Raw genomic sequence first — 17,415 nt, 5'->3', positions numbered from 1 at the left:
CATTGCTTTATGTTTTCTTTTCTGATAATGTCATTTGTGACTTTTTTGGAGTTTCTTAAAAGTCCTTGGATATATTAAACGATGAGCTTCGTAGATTTTATACACTGAAAATGCCTAGTATGGTATCGGAGAGAATGAAAAGTTTATGAGAAGGGCAAAAGAGGACGGTCATGCTACTACTTATGTTGCTTTAATTCATAAATAATCTACTAATAATCATAACAGGAAGATCTGAAATTTTAACTAACTTCCATTCTTGGTGATGTTATGCAGCTTATGTAAGATTTGAAGATTTAAACAAAAACTATTTTGCATTTTGCATTTTTTTTATGTTTAGAGGATGATCACAAACAATTTTTTTTCTTCTTTTTTTTTTTTTTCACAGCACTATTAGCATTATGAATGTTTATACTCTCTCTCTCTCTCTCTCTCTCTCTCTCTCTCTCTCTCTCTCTCTCTCTCTCTCTCTCTCACATTAGTAAGAAAAAACTAAGTGTAGGGTCATGGTGGTCCAAGGTCTACATGCATCCATTCAATTAATACAAGATGGAATAAAGAGGTATGAGAATGTTTCCCATAGATGAGTTAGAGGCGATACATCATCATAAGATTGTGCATGCCATTTACTGTGTGAACATTCATTATAAACATGTACTTTGGCTATTGTGGAACATCTTTTATCTCTGTAGTCTTTATGAATTTTTCTCCCAAACTTTTACTAAAGCATGCCTTAACTAATCAATAGTCATTATGTAGAAAGGCCCAACCGGCTTTGTACATGTTAGTGAATTGACTCTGTGTTAGTATTGGATAATCTAATACAAAAAGTAATGCATAGAACATTAAATGTTCATGCGATCAAGTCCTGATCTGATATGATACCATTTGCCATTTTATATGTCATGTGTCACTCTACCTAGTATATATAGTACTCCTGGATATGATGTACATCATATCATGTATACCATTCGCCATTTTATCATATAAATCTGCTAAACAAATGTGCGAGACATAGATATAGGTGCAAGTTAATAAACAAGAAAAATACCCTAAAATCTTTATTGCATGAGTCTCTGGAATCTACATAGAAAATAGAACTTTTAAAGGGAGATGATATTAAATATATATATATATATATATATATATATATATATATATATATATATATATATATATATATATATATATATATATCTATCTATTTGGTAAGTCAAAGCAGCACATCTTTGATGCTTAATTCCCTCTATCGATTTTACAATTCCATTTGCTTGTTTCATTTGAGTTATTTGATTTGGTGAGGGACATGTCATTGGTCCTTGAGGATCATTTGTGTTATTTATATATATATATATATATATATATATGTAGCCTTTAGGTGTACATATCCCTCACCAACGCCTTTATCACATGCAACGACTAAACCAACAAACATGAAGTTACTGTTTGCGCTACCAACAATTGGTAAAATTGCATCATCGTTTACTAAATAGTAATAATTAGCAAAACATTGCAAGTTGTTGTAAAAATTTCTTCCCATGATCATGCTGCAATGGTAAAGCATGAGGCTAGAGACGTGATTACGATTTATAAAATAACTCAAATGAAACAGTTTAAATGAAATTGCCAATCAAGCAATCTCAACTCATTAGAGAGATAATTAGGCCTTCTTGTAAAGTGTGCATTACGATTTATAAATATCCTAAACCTTTTCATCTTCGAGAAAGCTTCATGGCTCAACTTTATAAAATCTTGTTCAGGCAACTCTATCAATATGCCTTGAATTTTGTTTGTTCCCTAGTAAGACAATGTATAATTGTGCCAACAAAATTAGAGCATAAAGTACTTCATGTATTTACCATGCAATTACTAGAATTATATTTTTTTTTAACTATATTGTGCATGTGATTTTTTTTCATAAAACCTTAATGTTTAATTTTTACATTTAGAATGTCAAAAACTAAGTGATCAAACACAAAATGTCACTGCTTTCTTTCAAATTTACCTATCAATCTTACCTATTCATAAAAGAGAAAAGCTAAAAAAAAATAATGTCCTGTTGTAACCAAAAGATTTATGTCTTGATTCTCTTCTCAATTAAGGCATTCTACTTATAAACAATGTGTGGTAGATATACTCATTTAAATAAATGGGTATACGTGTGTGTATATCCATTTCTACAATCAAAATATGAAAATGTGTTTTTTTTATACAACTCTTACCTTAGCTTCTTCTAATACATAACGAACATCTTCATGAAATCATAATCTACTGCGTTTCTCTGGTTCTTCAGGTGATTCTTGGCGAACAATTTCTCTACTCATATCTTAAAGTAAGTCATGCATGGCTAATCTGCGACTTCTATTAATGGTTATGAGAGACTTATCCATTAGTCTTTTGATACCTCTATTAGGAAAGAAACCACAACCATCAAGAATTTTAGTAACATATTCTCCTGTCTCTTCTATAAAGAAACATGCAATATCCAAGAAAATATTCTTCTCGCATTCATCCAAGCCATCATAACTTATTCTAAGCATTTCAAGAATATCTTTGTGAGGAATTCTTTTGTACTTTTCTAAAGCACATCTCCAATAATGAATGTCCCTACCACATAGATCTGAGCCTATTACCATTAAAGCCAACAGAAGGCCCCCAACGTAATGGAGTACATTTTATGTGATTGCGACAAAATCATTGTTAGGATTTTCTTTTTTGAAAGCATTCAAACAAAACAGCTGAAGAGCTTCGTCACGATCCAATTCCTTCACCTTATATCGTAGATGAACATTTATTAACTATTAATAAATGTTCATCTCTAGTTGTTATAATGATTACACTTCCTAAGCCAAACCAATCACATCCTCCAAGTAAGGTTTTCACTTTGACCGACTGATCCAAATCATCAAGAACTAAAAGAACCTTTTTACTCCAAAGCATCTCTTTTATGAGACCAATTCCTTCATCAACATTTCAAACCTTCAAACTTGAGTCTCCTAGGATCTCGCAAAGAAGTTTCTCTTGCAATTGAATTAAACCATACTCACACTTTGAAGTTTCTCTCACGTTTTCAAGAAAGCAACAATTTTCAAACTGGTCGATAAATGTGTTGTAGATTTCTTTAACTAGATTTGTCTTACCAATTCCTCCAATTCCTCCAATTCCATAGATCCCTAATATGCGTGTATCATTCACTCCAACACGTAGAAGTATATCATGGACGTCATGTACTCTAGACTCCATTCCGACTAGATACTTGGCAACGTCATGTAAATATTTAGGCTTTACTACTTTAGAAACCTCTCGAACAATTTCTTGAATAAATTCTAGTTCGGTCCTAGCAATGCAAAAACTAAAAAAATAAATAAGGTAGAATTTTCACAATAAAGAAACAAAAGAAAATGAACTAGTACTCAGCTTTTTATCTCGTAGCAAATGGCAATGATCTATTTAATGAACTTTTTTTGCTTTCATTCTGGAATTCGGTTTGGCTCGATAAGAAGCAGGAGGCTTCTGATTTTATGTTGAGTTCCTAAATTTTGATATACACACATGATACATACACTTGTATTATAAATATGTGTTATGATCACATTTTTGTTTTTAAATGAAGGCATACGAGTGAGTACAAGTATTATACCTATCTCCTAAAGTGAATCCAGACAAACCGGCCACTTCTATTAGCGCTGCTTTCCACTCCTACACCTTCGACTCATCCTTGAACCTATCTTTTAAGTCTAGCCAATGCTTTTCCAAAACTCTCTCTCTCTGATGTCGTACTTCTGTTGGATTTATATCGTAAAATACTGGTAGAACCTTTTGTTGCTTTATTTTTTTAAACTCTAGGATCTTCATCAACTCATCCAAACATCAAGTGGATGACACATAGTTTTTTGAGAGGACAACAATTGAGATGCTTGAGCTTTCTATAGCTTTAAGAAGTTCTTCCGAGATTTCCTCACCTTTTGGAAGTTTGTAATCTATGTATGTGTTTATTTTCTTTTGATCCAAAGCTTGTTGGAGATGGGCAATGAAATTTTGACGAGTATCTTCGCCCCTAAAACTTAAGAATACATCATAAGTCCACCAACGAGTAAAGGAAGAAAGGGAAGAGAAAGAAGCACCTTGAACGGCCATCAGGGAAGTCGTTGTTTATCTATGACTGATTATCACTTAACCTGCAAAACTACTCTGCTTAAATTGTGTTAGAAGCCGCATTGCATCATTTAATATATTACGTAAAGATTGAATATTTTACGCCCATTGAGATATGAGGGGTTTCTTGGCATCTTATTTGAGGAACATTTGATGGAGATAAATATTAAATAACATAAATGATCCTTAGCTTTTGGTAACTTCAAAGAAAGAATAGGAAGTTTCTTGTTCGGCGACTGCGATGAGGTACTTTCATAGTTTCATTGAGATAAATAATAAAATACGCGTGATACTCTTCTTAGCGACTCTGTATTATAGCCAAGTCAGACAAAAGTTTGCCATCAATATTGACATTATTGAAACATGAGCAATTATCGATCTAAGCATGCCAGTTCACCGGCCCAGCCAGTAAGCATCACGGTAACCATTGAACTCTGCTCTGCAGAAAAAAATAATTAAGACATTAAGAAAGAAAATAATGACTTCACAGATACCGTTTCACACAGTAACTCTCCAAGCTCTTGGCGCAGGCATGGTTCTTCATTGAGCAGGACAAGAGTAAGTTACAACTCTTTTGGTATCATCATGATTATCCAATCGCACAGATCAAAAGCAAAATTCTTATAAAACAAGAATTTTAAAAAACATGAGAAACTCATTTTTTAAAAAGAGTTCTTGTGGGCATAGTATTCTGAACCACATTCTATAGAAGACATGAGAAACTCAAGACACACTTATTAAAATACATAGTTTTTTAAGATTTCACAAATAAAGCATTCCTATTTCCTATCACTGGTGACTATAAACCCTCCAAAACAAAGCACTCCCTGTACTAGTCAGCTCATCTTGAAACAGGATATCAACTTCATAAACATGAACATCATCCATAAGTATTTACTATTGTTCTAATCCTGGATTAAAGTCTAAAGATAAACATCACTTGAAATTTATGTGGAAATCTAAAAGCTAAAGTAAGAAAGACGTATAAAATCTGTCTTTTTCTCCTTTTAAAAGTCTAAAGATTGTACTGATATAATATCCATAATCCCGTTTTGGCTTCTTATTTTTTATTTCTTTGATTGTGACATTTGATCTAACCATCTAGATTAAGCACAATGGCAATTATTAAATAGTGAATGTCCTTTTCGACTATATATAAGATAATCTAATTGACAATGGCCAAACCCAAATTAACCAATTTAATATTTTGGTAGAGAAAATAAATGGCCATCCAGATTAACATTCTTTGCTAGTTCCCACGTACAAACACCCTCTCATTTCTTCCCAAAAAATACCCCATCATGACTTGTAGAGTCAAATATATCTTGATCAAAAGTCATTTTTAAAGAGAGAAATAAAATGATATATATATATATATAGTACTCATGATATGGTCGAATATTCAACTTTCTCCAAAATCCCACCCCGGGGGAAGGAGAAGAGAGAAAAAATTACCTTGAGTTTTCACAAGGCAAACCAATGAACGGACCCAAAAACTTCCTTATGGGTACAAGGACATGATAATGAAACCAAGAGGGAATTGGTGACCGCAACAAATATGCATGTCATGCCCATCCCCTATGGATACAAGGACATGATACACTCAATGCCAAAACAAAAAATCCTCAACCAAAATATTACTATCAATTCACTAATGGAATTAGGATACACAAAATGATTAAAACGATATATACTAACGGAATAAATTGCTTGCCCAGTTGAAAATTGGTTCAAATATCTGTGGTGGATTACTACTAAAAGACTCTCCTTAAATCGGGAATTCAGAAGTTGAAAATTGCATTAGAAAATGGATATACATTTGATAAAGAAAGATGATGAGTTTCTTGGGCACTTCCTTGCGGTACTTTTCATTGAGATATGTAATAAATTACACAGGGCCAGCCCTCTTCTTGGCAATTAAAAAGAAAGATGATGAGTTTCTTATAAATGACGTTCTTGCATGCTTTACCTTTCATTGAGATAAATAATAAATAAATTACGTACACAGACTGATCCTCTTCTTGTGTGATTGCTAGAATTTATTTTCTCTAGTGTAAAGGCATAATCTTTGAAAATGGAGGAAAGAATTGGTTGTTCCATATATTGGATACCATATTTCTTACAAGATCCTACAAAGTCCTTTTGTTAATTGACTTGACTTCCTTTTTTCACAAGAGGAAGACATACAGTTGAAGGTATTTATAAATGATTGCGTCGTGGAAAATAAGCCTTCTACTCTTTGCGTCTTATGAGTAAGAATTGGTCTAGATCTCTCGTTATAAATGGACTACATCTGAAGGGTAGAAATCAAGCAATAGAGAGAGCAAAACATATACGCAGAGTGAGAGATAGCTGATCGAGAGTTTCCCTGTAATGAGATTTTGAAGCTTGTATTAGGGTTTTGGTTTAAATAATTTGTTACCACTAGATCTCTAATACTTCATCTTTTGATTAGTGGATGAAAGTGAGCTTTGTTCAAGCGCAACCACTTAAATCTTAATTAGCATCTTGTGTGATTGCTAGAATTTATTTTATCATTTTCTACTTCATGGCCATGAAAGTAAGCTTTGTTCAAGTGGAACCACTTAAATCTTAATATCTTCTGTGATTACTAGAATTGATTTTATCATTTTCTACTTCTTGGCCAATGTAAAATATCCATTTGTCACGACACCTTTCATTGAGATAAATTACACATTATCCTCTTCTTGGCAACTTCGACTAAAGATGAGGAATTTCTTGACACCTTTCATTGCGATTCATTGAGATAAATCGCAATTTGATCCAAAGAGAAATCAAACCTATGACATAATACTCATGCACGCAAGTTCGCCCTTACCACTTGGGCTACCCACACACCCCGTCTCCTTCCTTTCCAAGAACCTCCCATGACCTTTTTGAGTCAACATCTTCCTCAAAAGTCCTTTTTAGAGAGAGAAATAATATGTTACTGGCATGGTCAAATATTCAATTTTTCCTGAAATCCCAACCCTAATGGTCCTCCCAAACAACTAAATTGAGAATTACCAAAACCATGAGGGGATCAGTGACCGCAATGAACATGACCTTATGGGTAAAGGGCAAGATAATGAAATAGAAACTCCATGCCAAAACACATTTTGTTTTTTTGTTCTAGGAAATTCTGGGAAGGGGGAACTTGGCCCCTGTATCTCGCCCCATTGCCATTGCCCCAAAGACCACTTGCAAAATCATAAGTACAAACCATACTGGATCGTAAGTCTTGTTCATTCTATTTTTGATATTTTAGGGGGGAAAATGACAAACAGAAAGATGAGAAACAAAAATAACGTACAAACTTGGTTTCAAATAAGAGATCAGGTCCCCTCCTTACTCTATATGTACCCATTGATGTCATCCATCAGGTACGCAAACATTACCCATGACTTCCACTGTAAAGATTAAGCAAAACATTTGACTTAGGCATCTATACACTTCAAGCCTTCTCATTTCTTTGGTTGCAGGTCTGGGTGCGTGGGAGTGCGAAACACATCCAAAATAGAAATACTAAGAAGTTCATTAAAGAAATAAATTGAAGGTCGAAATACTTCAAGGCGATGAAAAAATATGGGGCTACCAAACTACTATGACACACAAAGTCATTCCACAAGCTAGAAAGTGAAATTAAGAATGACGACCCTCTGTTTTCACTGAAATGGAAAATATTTCATATAATCTACAGACTCATTATTTTCCCCATTGATCCTGATGTTGCTTTGTACCCAAGAAAGACAAAACTTTGCCCTCAATTACCCGGAAAACCATATAATGCAAGTATGCAAGGGCATTTCTAACAAACAACAAATACTGTTTGCAGAACTCTGTCTCTGATTTGTAGTGTGGTATTGTTAATTATGTTTTCCACTGACTAATGCAAGTATGCAAGGGAATTTCATCTTAGGTCTGTCAGAATATGGTACAAACTATTTTCTAGTTCCACGATGCAATTTGGGTGCCATCAATTTGCTGAATTGTGTTCATGATGTCTGGTATGGCGGATTGCATTTGTTCTAATTCTACTTTTTTGTGCAAAGCCGATTGATGGCTTGTAGGTGCTGCTTGATTTTATTTTTTGGCAGAACAGAGGTTTATTTTTCTGTATTAATAACAAATATCATGTTTGAGTGTTCTTTTAGATAATATATCTAACCTCCTGAATTTTCTTTTCTTTTTTTTCCAAAAAGCCAGTACACTGTCACTACCTCCAAACAAACTTAAAAGCAGCACCTTTGGATTCTGTTGGAAGCCATCTACTGGATAATTAGTAATTTGAAACAAAAACATCATTCCTGCTCTATTTGTGTACAAAATTCAAGTGCATCTCAAATGCCAGAATGGTATGAAAACATAATTACTTCAACCCCTCACCTTCACCTGGAGGCATTCCCAAGCTCTGACCAAGATCACTCATCTGCTCCTTCATGGCTGGCCTGACAAAATTTTAAAAAGTAAAAAGACTTTCGGTTCTATGGCAAAGATGGAAGAAGAGTTCTAAATTCTTTAACAAAAAGTGAAAGTTTCTCCACATAAAACAAATTTTTATGTCTTAAATACCAACCCCTACCTCACATTAACCACATGCACAATTAAAAAGATTGCTGAACCCAAACCAATTCACTAATAAAATTATTTCCTCCATTTTCAAAGATTCTACCCAACCGGAAGCATGGCTAAACCCAACTTAACCAAGTATAATAGTGTCAACCGTGGCCTTCATTTCTGAAGGCTTGGCATCATTTTGAAAATGCAAAGCTTCATGTCCAGCTTATTTCAAAATTTTGGCAGAGAAAAATAAATGGTCATCCAGAACATTCTTTACTAGTTCCTCTAACACCCCTCTCCTTTCTTCCCAAAACCCCCAGGACTTTTTAAGTCAATGTCTTCTTCAAAAGTAACTTTTAAAGAGAGAAACAAAATGATAATGGCATGGTCAAATATTCCTCCCACACCCCTCCTTTCTTCCCAAAACCCGCCCGCCCACCCCGCCCCGCCCCGACTTTGAGTCCACATCTTCTTCAAAAGTCATCTTTAAAGAGAAACACAAGGATACTGACACGGTCAAATATTTAGTTTTCCCAGAAATCCCACCCCCAATGGTCATCCCAAACTACTAAATTGAGAAATACCGAAACTAAGGGGATCAGTGACTGCAATGAACGTGCCAAGTGACATTTAGACTAATGATTCTCTGTTTTCGCCAAGTGGAAATTATTTCATATCATGTACAGAATCATGATAGTCCCCAATGATCCTGATGTTGCTTTGAACCCAAGAAAGACAAAACTTTACCCTCAATTACCCAGACGCCATATAATACAAACAAGCTTTTACTGTTGTGCAAGTCAAAAGAGCAAACATAATATTGACCTTATTGAAATATGAGAGATTATGATCTAATAAATGAGCGTGCCAGTTCACCCATCAAATGTCCAAGACCAAAACCAGCGAGTAAGCACGCATGCATGAAGATTGAAGAGTGCTTACGTGCGTGCACAGAAAGAGATAGAGTACATACTTTGATTAGCTCGCCTTCACAGTGACCACCAAACTCTTCTCTGCAGAATATAATAATTAAACCATTAAGAAAATGAGGACTTTGCAGACACACTGAGGGAGTAGAAATTCAGATGCCCTACGCAGCAAGTTCTTTTTGCACCCGTACTGCCTCAACTTGGACAACCATCTATGCCTTCTTCACCGTTTCATAAAGATTTCTGCATGTTTCCAAAAATTCCTGCCTACAATTAACAAGTAATAGTAGTCTTAGCCCAGTGACGTCATTCCAACTCCAAGCCGTCATGCAAATAAATACACCACACTAAATAAAAGGATCATCCTTGTAAGTTTAATTTTGGCCATAAACATATTCTTTTTTCCCCAGTATATCTCACTATCAAAGAAACACATGACATCATCCATAATATCGTTTATAGGTTCCTGAGAATATGTTTGCGGCCTTTGACACAAACATATTCTCAAAGGCCGCAAACATATTCTCAGGAATCGAAGGGGGACGTAGCTAATTGCAATTGACACAAGATTACTGGGGGTCGTAGCTACAATTAAAGCCAAAAAGAACTTACAGACATGAAAAATTAATGCTTGTTCTAGACTATAGGATTGCAACGCCTACTATCTTTTAAAATTAACTTAGTCAAAATATAAGCAGGTTTTTTAAAGTGACAATAGAAGAAAATATGAAATAAGAAAGGATCGTAGTCAAATGAAATTTCTGGGATTTCAATACTACATATTTTGGAACTTAATTATCCAGTACCCATATATATGGCAAGGCAATGCAATATCGACAACTGCAATGGTGAAGGGGAGCAGAAATCCAACGAGATACAGAGTTACCTGTAAGGTTGAAAAAGTCAGGCCTTTCTGTAAAAATATTCAAGATATACACCATGCACTGTATGGGCTGCCCACAGCCACCGACGACGTTGAAGAGGAGGAACCAATTCGGTGGATGAGGCGAGGAATCGAAGGCGGATTGGCCGAAGGTTCAATCTGGTGTATTCGTGGCGTTAGGGGGTCGAATCTACACATGCAGAGGCACAACCAGGTAGATGGTGAAGGTCGATTGCGAGAATCACATGGAGAAGGGAAGATGGAGATCAAGGGGGATCTTTTTGTGTGTTTTGGCTTTCGAGGGCAGGAGGAAGGAATTATGTTGGTGCGTTATGGCGCCGAGTTGGATATATCTGCCGTTAAAACACAATTTACCGACCAGAGGAAACGACGCTAAAGGAGTTTTTAATTGCGACGAAATGTTTCGACGCAGCAGCCAAAAAAGTGGATTGAAAAAGCGAATTACTACCCGTAAAAGCAGAACAGCGGAAATTGCTGTTGAAGGTGCCCGGCGACTACAAAGTCGATTTCTATTACGGCGAAAATAATATCGCCGCAATAGATATTTTGTCCCATGTAACTCTTCCACCTCTTGACCCAAACCTGCTATATAAGCTATTGGATGATTTTTCTTTTTTTTTTTAAAAGCACATCTTTTGTATGTCCATATGAATGTGTATATGCGTGTCTATAGGCTAGAAGGTAATATCATGATGATAGAATAAAAAGGTCAAAAATGGTACTCTTCTCCACCGTCTTTAAAAAATAAAGGCAGACACTTCGACAAGTTTTAAAATCAAGCCAAACAAAAATGCTTCATCTCATCAAGCACCCAGCGTCCAAGTTGCCGGTTGGGGATTAAAGTCATACTCTGTAGCTTCAAATGAGGGCCAGGAAATGGATACAGTATCCCCTTTGTGGATGTCTCACTGGCATGCACAAGAGAAACCTCCAAATACATTGAGACTATCACAAACTTAGGTTTAGAGGTCTCTTAAGGACATCACAAATCGGAATGACAATATGTTACATGACCCATTAATCTAACATGAACACGATATGATAATAGCAGGTTAGGGTTTAATCTTAACGGATAAACGTTGACCCTTTAAGACAAGATTGCTTAACGGGTTGATAACGGGTCAACCTGTTTTGACTCGTTATGACACGTTAATAAAATTAAAATTACAATTATACATTTACATCTAAAAATAAATTTGTTAGAATTACAATTTCGATATTTTTATTGTTTGGATTGTAATTTTGGACTTGTAGTTAGTTTTATAGTTTTTATAGATATTATGATTTTAACATTTATATAAAACTTTGCTAAATTTAATCAGGTCAAACAGGTTAATTTTGAACCTATTCAACCATTTACATAAACAGTTTGAAACTTGTCGTATTGTGCCGTATTAACTTATTTCATAATATTTACTAATGAGTTAAAACGGGTTAATACGACACAACCTGTTATATTAATGGGTCGTGTTAGGTTTGAGATTTTGACACGATAAGCTTAACGGGTCGACTTAAAGTTGACCTATATAGTATAATATACATATTTTGACACGACACGATACGAATACAACCTATTATCATGATTTGACACCCCTTATCACAACACACCTCAAAGAAAGCTCTTCAAAATTTGCAATCGTCAATTTCAGTCTATATGGTTATATTTCACGGCGACACAAAGATAACATATGCACATCCAGTTAATTTGTGTTTGATGGCAGGTTACCTGCATTGAGCAGGACAAACTGGAAGCCACGAACCTAAGGAAGGAATCACTGCAGATGATTTAAATATCAGAATTCTCGTGGGCATAGTATTCTAAACCACATTCTACAGGCATGAGAAACTCAATACTTTTTTTTTTTTTTTGAAAACATAGCTTTATAAGATATCAATAGTATGGAAGTAGTACATTTTTCACAAATAAAGCATTCCTGTCACTGTAACTATAACCCTCCAAAACAAAGCACTGCCTGAACCATAACGATGCTCAATCTCATAAAAAATTTCAAGTAAAAACATACCAATCTAGTCAGCTCATCTTGGAACAAGATATCAACTTCAGAAAAGCGAACGAATAGAGGACAATTTCATAAAACATATGGGATGAGCAACGCATGATTTGTTCCTAGAAGATCGCACTGAGCAAAAAAAATCTCGCAAATCCCATCCAATAATGATATATATATATATATGTGTGTGTGTGTGTTTGACTGGAAAAACTATGCACGGGATTCATAAGTTTTCTCAGGAACCAAACCTGCAATTAAGCCAGAGAGAGAGAAAGAGAGAAGGAGAGAGACGAAAGGCAAGCTCTCTGAGAAACTAATGACCTTTTTTTCTTTTCGGTTTTTGTTTCGAGAGAATACAGTAAGGTTTTTGTCTAGGTAAAGTCTTTTAACAAATATTATTAAATTTATTTAATGGTTGGGCGTATGATCAAGGATGCATATGAAAGTGCTTCCTTTTCTTGATTATTGCATCATTTCCAGAGTCTTTTAAGGCTAAAGAACCTCTCTTTTTATATCACACTCACATGTCGGTCCATGTCACACAAAATAATACACATTTGAGTTTGGAAAATTAATAAAAAGGTAGAAGCACTGAAGCAGGACAATGGAAAATTAATTATAACCTCTCTTTGTCCTCTCAAGTGAAAATACAGTCACACGCACGCAGATACAGCTCTCTCCATATCATAATCACAAGGATTATGGTGGTGGTGGTCACTGAAAAGATTGTTTACACAGGGAAACCAAACTTTGAAACCCTGCAGCTCTTCTTCTCTTCCCCCTTCCTCATTCATATTCTCAGGCTTAGCTTCTGTGGAGGAACAATGGGGTGTCCGAGTCTCATGGGCAATATTCATCAACTCAGTACTCAATGGAGCTCCTGCCATGGTGGGTAATTCACAGCGTGTAGCACTAAGGCATTCAGGGGACCACATATAGTAGATTCGCACTATAACCTTCTTTTTCAAGGAATAAGGATTGTAATGGTTTTTGAAGCGGCAGGATCTCATCTTTGGTTGGACTTGGCCCCAACATTGTGTAATTTGTAATCTTTTACCATTTTTTTTTTTGGAAGTATTTTTTCCACCCTTTTCTAGAGGCTAGGCAGGTGGGGTGGTGTCTGTCACACAAAAGTCCAGAAGGTAGGTGTGGATGGAAACATTTCTGTATTCAATAGGTTGATGATGGAACGTGAATTTACCAATATACCCCGGAATGGGAACTAAAATGTCCATGGGATGCCTGCCATTTCAAAACCATCCATGGACCATGAATGAGTTTTGAAGATTAAAAGGACGACTTTTATCTGATAAATGCTGGGAAAGCTTTTATTGGGTGTGAAACAGATGGGAGACAGCATCCGTGACATCGAAGCAAAAGACCAAACTGGTTGTACCTGTAAATTCACATCCAATTCAATTGACCTGCTATAATAATGTGAGATGGGGAAAAGCAGCTTCTCCCATTCAGAAAAAACCCCATCACAACCTTGGCAGACCCAACGCAACCCATTCAAAGCCTAAAATTAAGGTAGTACCAACAACAAAAACGCTGCAACAGCACCACATAGCTCCTGCTTTTTTCAGCCCCAAGTCCAATCTCTGATCCCTCTCTCTCCATAGACTGTCCCTTTCTCTCTCTAACACAGACACCACAACAACAAATGCAAAGACAGAAGAAACATGAAAACTCCACGCACCCGCCCTTCCTATCAAATTACAAAGGAAGAGTCCACGCCACCCAACTCTCTCTCTCTCTTTCTTCAATGGCCCAGCTGGACCAAAATTTATGTGGAAGAAAAACAAAAAAGAAGGAAAGAAAGAATGGGAAAGAAAAGAAAGAGAAGATAGATTGAAGTTTTCAAATGTCCTCCAACCAAACCAACTCTTTCGTAAAAACATGTTCCCAAGAATACCCTTCTGCAACCCCCCAAAAAATCCCCATCTTCATCACTGTCTCTCAAAAGAGCATTATTTTTCACCGAGCTATGTGGGCTTTTTTGGGTTTCTTGTCTCGGTCAGAGTTTCACAGAGGAAACAGGGAAAGCAAGAACTTCTTACCTCCTCCCTATCTCTCTCTTATTTGTCTTTCTTGTTACTTTATCTCCATCCCGTCTCTCTAGCCTCCTCCTCTCTTCATTATTTCTTACTCGTCTCTCTTTCTTTTTGTTATTTATCTCTCTCTATCTCTCTTTCTCCCTCTGTAATTGTTCGTGCTTGGCTTTTGGGTTCCGTCTTTCTGTGCTCTGATGAAGAAAACGAAACGGGCTGTTGTTATGGAGTCTTCTCCATATGATGTGTATGAGGACCCAAGGACCAGATTCAAGCACCAGAGTCTTTTGCAGGACTTTGAAGAGCTACAGAAGGTAATTTCATTTACGTGTTTCCACAGATTTGAAATTTCGTTTGTGGGTTTCATCAGATCTGACATTTTGTTTGATTTTAGGGTGGGTAGAATTCATAGTTTCCTAGATTTCCTTGATTTGGAGAATTTTAGGTGTTCGGTTGCTCAGAAAAGTAGTATATGCTGGACAAATCATTATTTTTGATACCTTGTATGATTTTCTTGTCTTTAGTTTTAGGAAAGGTAAGATCTTGCATAAGAAAAGCCAAAAAGGTTGAATTTTCGATTTTTTTCCTCTATTGGTTTGTTTTTATTTTTATTTTTTCTTATTTCACCCTCTGGTGGGATGCTGAGAAAAAAACTGATATGAAAGGAAATGAAATTGAGGTTTGAAATATGATTTCTTTCTAATAATGAACGGCCATCGACGATGTCTAATACTATTAATGGAAATTATCTTTTGGGGACGGGTAGAGGAGGGTGGGTTCATATTGAGTCTCCGCTGTTTTCCAACCTTTCCCATCATCCAAACTGACCATTGGAGGAGAAACTGAAGGTATTTAATAATTTCTTGAGTTTAATTGTATTTTTCCCTGGGATGGGGACTATTGTCTATTAAAATTTGTTTGTTTTCCTCTTCATTTGTATTTAGTTTTTTGTCTCCCCATATTCTGTGTTTGTTAAACAATTTCCCTGTATGTATTTGCGTTTTGCTCTTTCGAATTTTATTTACCGTGTTTTTTTTTTCTTGGTTTATGAGGTCTTGGCTAGCCTTAATTAGTCTTAATGTAGGGCTTTAATTTTTTTTGAGTTAGCCAGATACGGGTATATAATATTAAAGCATATTTCAGGAAACAGAGGACATGAAGAAGAAATTGCAGATGATGAAACAGAAAAAATTGACCCTTTCCGCGGAAGTCCGGTATAGCATACTCTTTACATTTTTTGGTGGATTTGGTTGAATATACTGTCATGAAATTCATGGCTTAGGCCATCTTGTATATTTCTAATCTGCAGATTTTTGAGGAAACGATACAAATACTTAATTGCAAACGAGTCTTCCAACCAACTGCCAAAGCAAGATTTCGTGCAATCCCCGAAATTCGATATCCGACGCACCAGTACTACAAATAGAAAGAACTACAGCCGAAAAGAAGCTGCATTACGGCCACCAGTTCCAGCCCCTGATTTGAACCGGAAGGAAAGGATTTACAATGTGACAGAAGCCCATTTGCAGAAACCAGCTCTGGTCTTTGACCTGAACCAGAAAGCTAGAACTTTCAATGGAAAGGGAGCTGCTTTGCAAACTTCTGCACCAATATTTGACATGAACCAGAAGGAAAGGATCTTTAGCGGAAAAGATGCCACCAAGCAACAGATGACTCCGGTTTTTGACTTGAACCAGATTTCGGTATTATTTTCTAACCTGTGTGAAGTATTAGCTTTAAGTTCTTCCATTTGCTCTTTTTTGTTTTTCAGTGAGCCAATGTTCTTATTTGATTTTGCTGTTTGCAGACAGAGGAGGAACTACCGACTGATTCTGAGCCATCAAGGAAAAGCTTACTTAGGGGTGGAAGTGATGAGCAGCACAATGATATGAAGTTATCAATTTGTAGGAATATCGGAAATGGATCCAATCGAGCAGGGAAAAGGAAGATTTCATGGCAAGACCAGGTGGCTTTGAGAGTTTAGATCTTGGTTGGTTCAATGGATGTCGAAGATCCTCTATATTGGTTGGGGCAAAAATGGTTGCCTTACCATTCCATGTTCTTGATCTTCTTTTCTATTGTAGGTTTTGGGGCTCTTTCCTCCAGTTAGTGTAAAGTAACAATAGCTCTATAGATTGAATATATAGATGAAACAATGGAATTGATTGATGATCAGGAGTCAAATGTGTTCGCATACACCTATTCTTTAGTTGTTTTAATTGCTTGGCTAAGTGATCTGAGTTACTGCAGCCGGGTAACACCCTTTGTTTTAATTGTGTAAGATAATTGTATTTATGTTCTGTTTAATGCTTGTGACAGAAAATGGCCTCTTAGCTTCCACAGGAAACAAGGTTTTACTTAATGACGAATGATAACCTTTCAAATCCTTGGGAAACAATGATTTTTTCCTTAAAGGAACCTCTTCTATCTAACCTCTTTATTGAACAAAAGGTCGTGTTATTTGTTTTCATGGAGTTTCTAATCCGAGTATTTTAGGTGGAAACTTTGGGAAGTTGGGACGGCAATGGCCGCCAATCTGCCTAATTATTGTTGGTTTTATCGGTGGGGGAGCCATTGTTTTCAGCTTGCGTGGAAGCTAACCACTTTTAGGATAGTTTGCTGTTAAAGGAATGGAGTTCGTGTAGGAGGAAGCCTGTGAATGACTTTGGGTAAGAAAGCCAACCGCCAAGTCTCGAGTATTGATTTACACTCTTAAGACTGCAAATATTATTTCTATGATGATATTAATCATTCTATCCTTTTAATCAACTTCTTTTCAGTCATTTCTCAACATCAAATGATTAGTA

General features: G+C 36.0%; 1 protein-coding gene and 1 pseudogene across 1 annotated transcript; one reads left to right on the top strand and one right to left on the bottom strand.

Annotated features, from left to right (window-relative positions):
• Nucleotides 1–2,324: 2,324 nt before the first annotated feature.
• On the bottom strand, nucleotides 2,325–11,128 carry LOC122299002 (annotated as a pseudogene).
• Nucleotides 11,129–14,003: 2,875 nt separating this feature from the next.
• Nucleotides 14,004–16,777, top strand: LOC122299511. The gene is made up of 4 exons (XM_043109867.1): nucleotides 14,004–14,922; nucleotides 15,752–15,822; nucleotides 15,918–16,311; nucleotides 16,416–16,777. The coding sequence occupies exons 1-4, from the start codon at nucleotides 14,806–14,808 to the stop codon at nucleotides 16,590–16,592; spliced, it is 759 nt and encodes a 252-aa protein (XP_042965801.1). The 5' UTR covers nucleotides 14,004–14,805; the 3' UTR covers nucleotides 16,593–16,777.
• The last annotated feature ends 638 nt before the right edge of the window (nucleotides 16,778–17,415 follow it).

The sequence above is a fragment of the Carya illinoinensis genome, chromosome 16 (assembly GCF_018687715.1).
Source record: "Carya illinoinensis cultivar Pawnee chromosome 16, C.illinoinensisPawnee_v1, whole genome shotgun sequence".
NCBI lineage: Eukaryota > Viridiplantae > Streptophyta > Magnoliopsida > Fagales > Juglandaceae > Carya > Carya illinoinensis.
The sequence above is the reverse complement of the archived record's forward strand: the minus strand, read 5'-3'. Positions and strand labels throughout refer to the sequence as shown.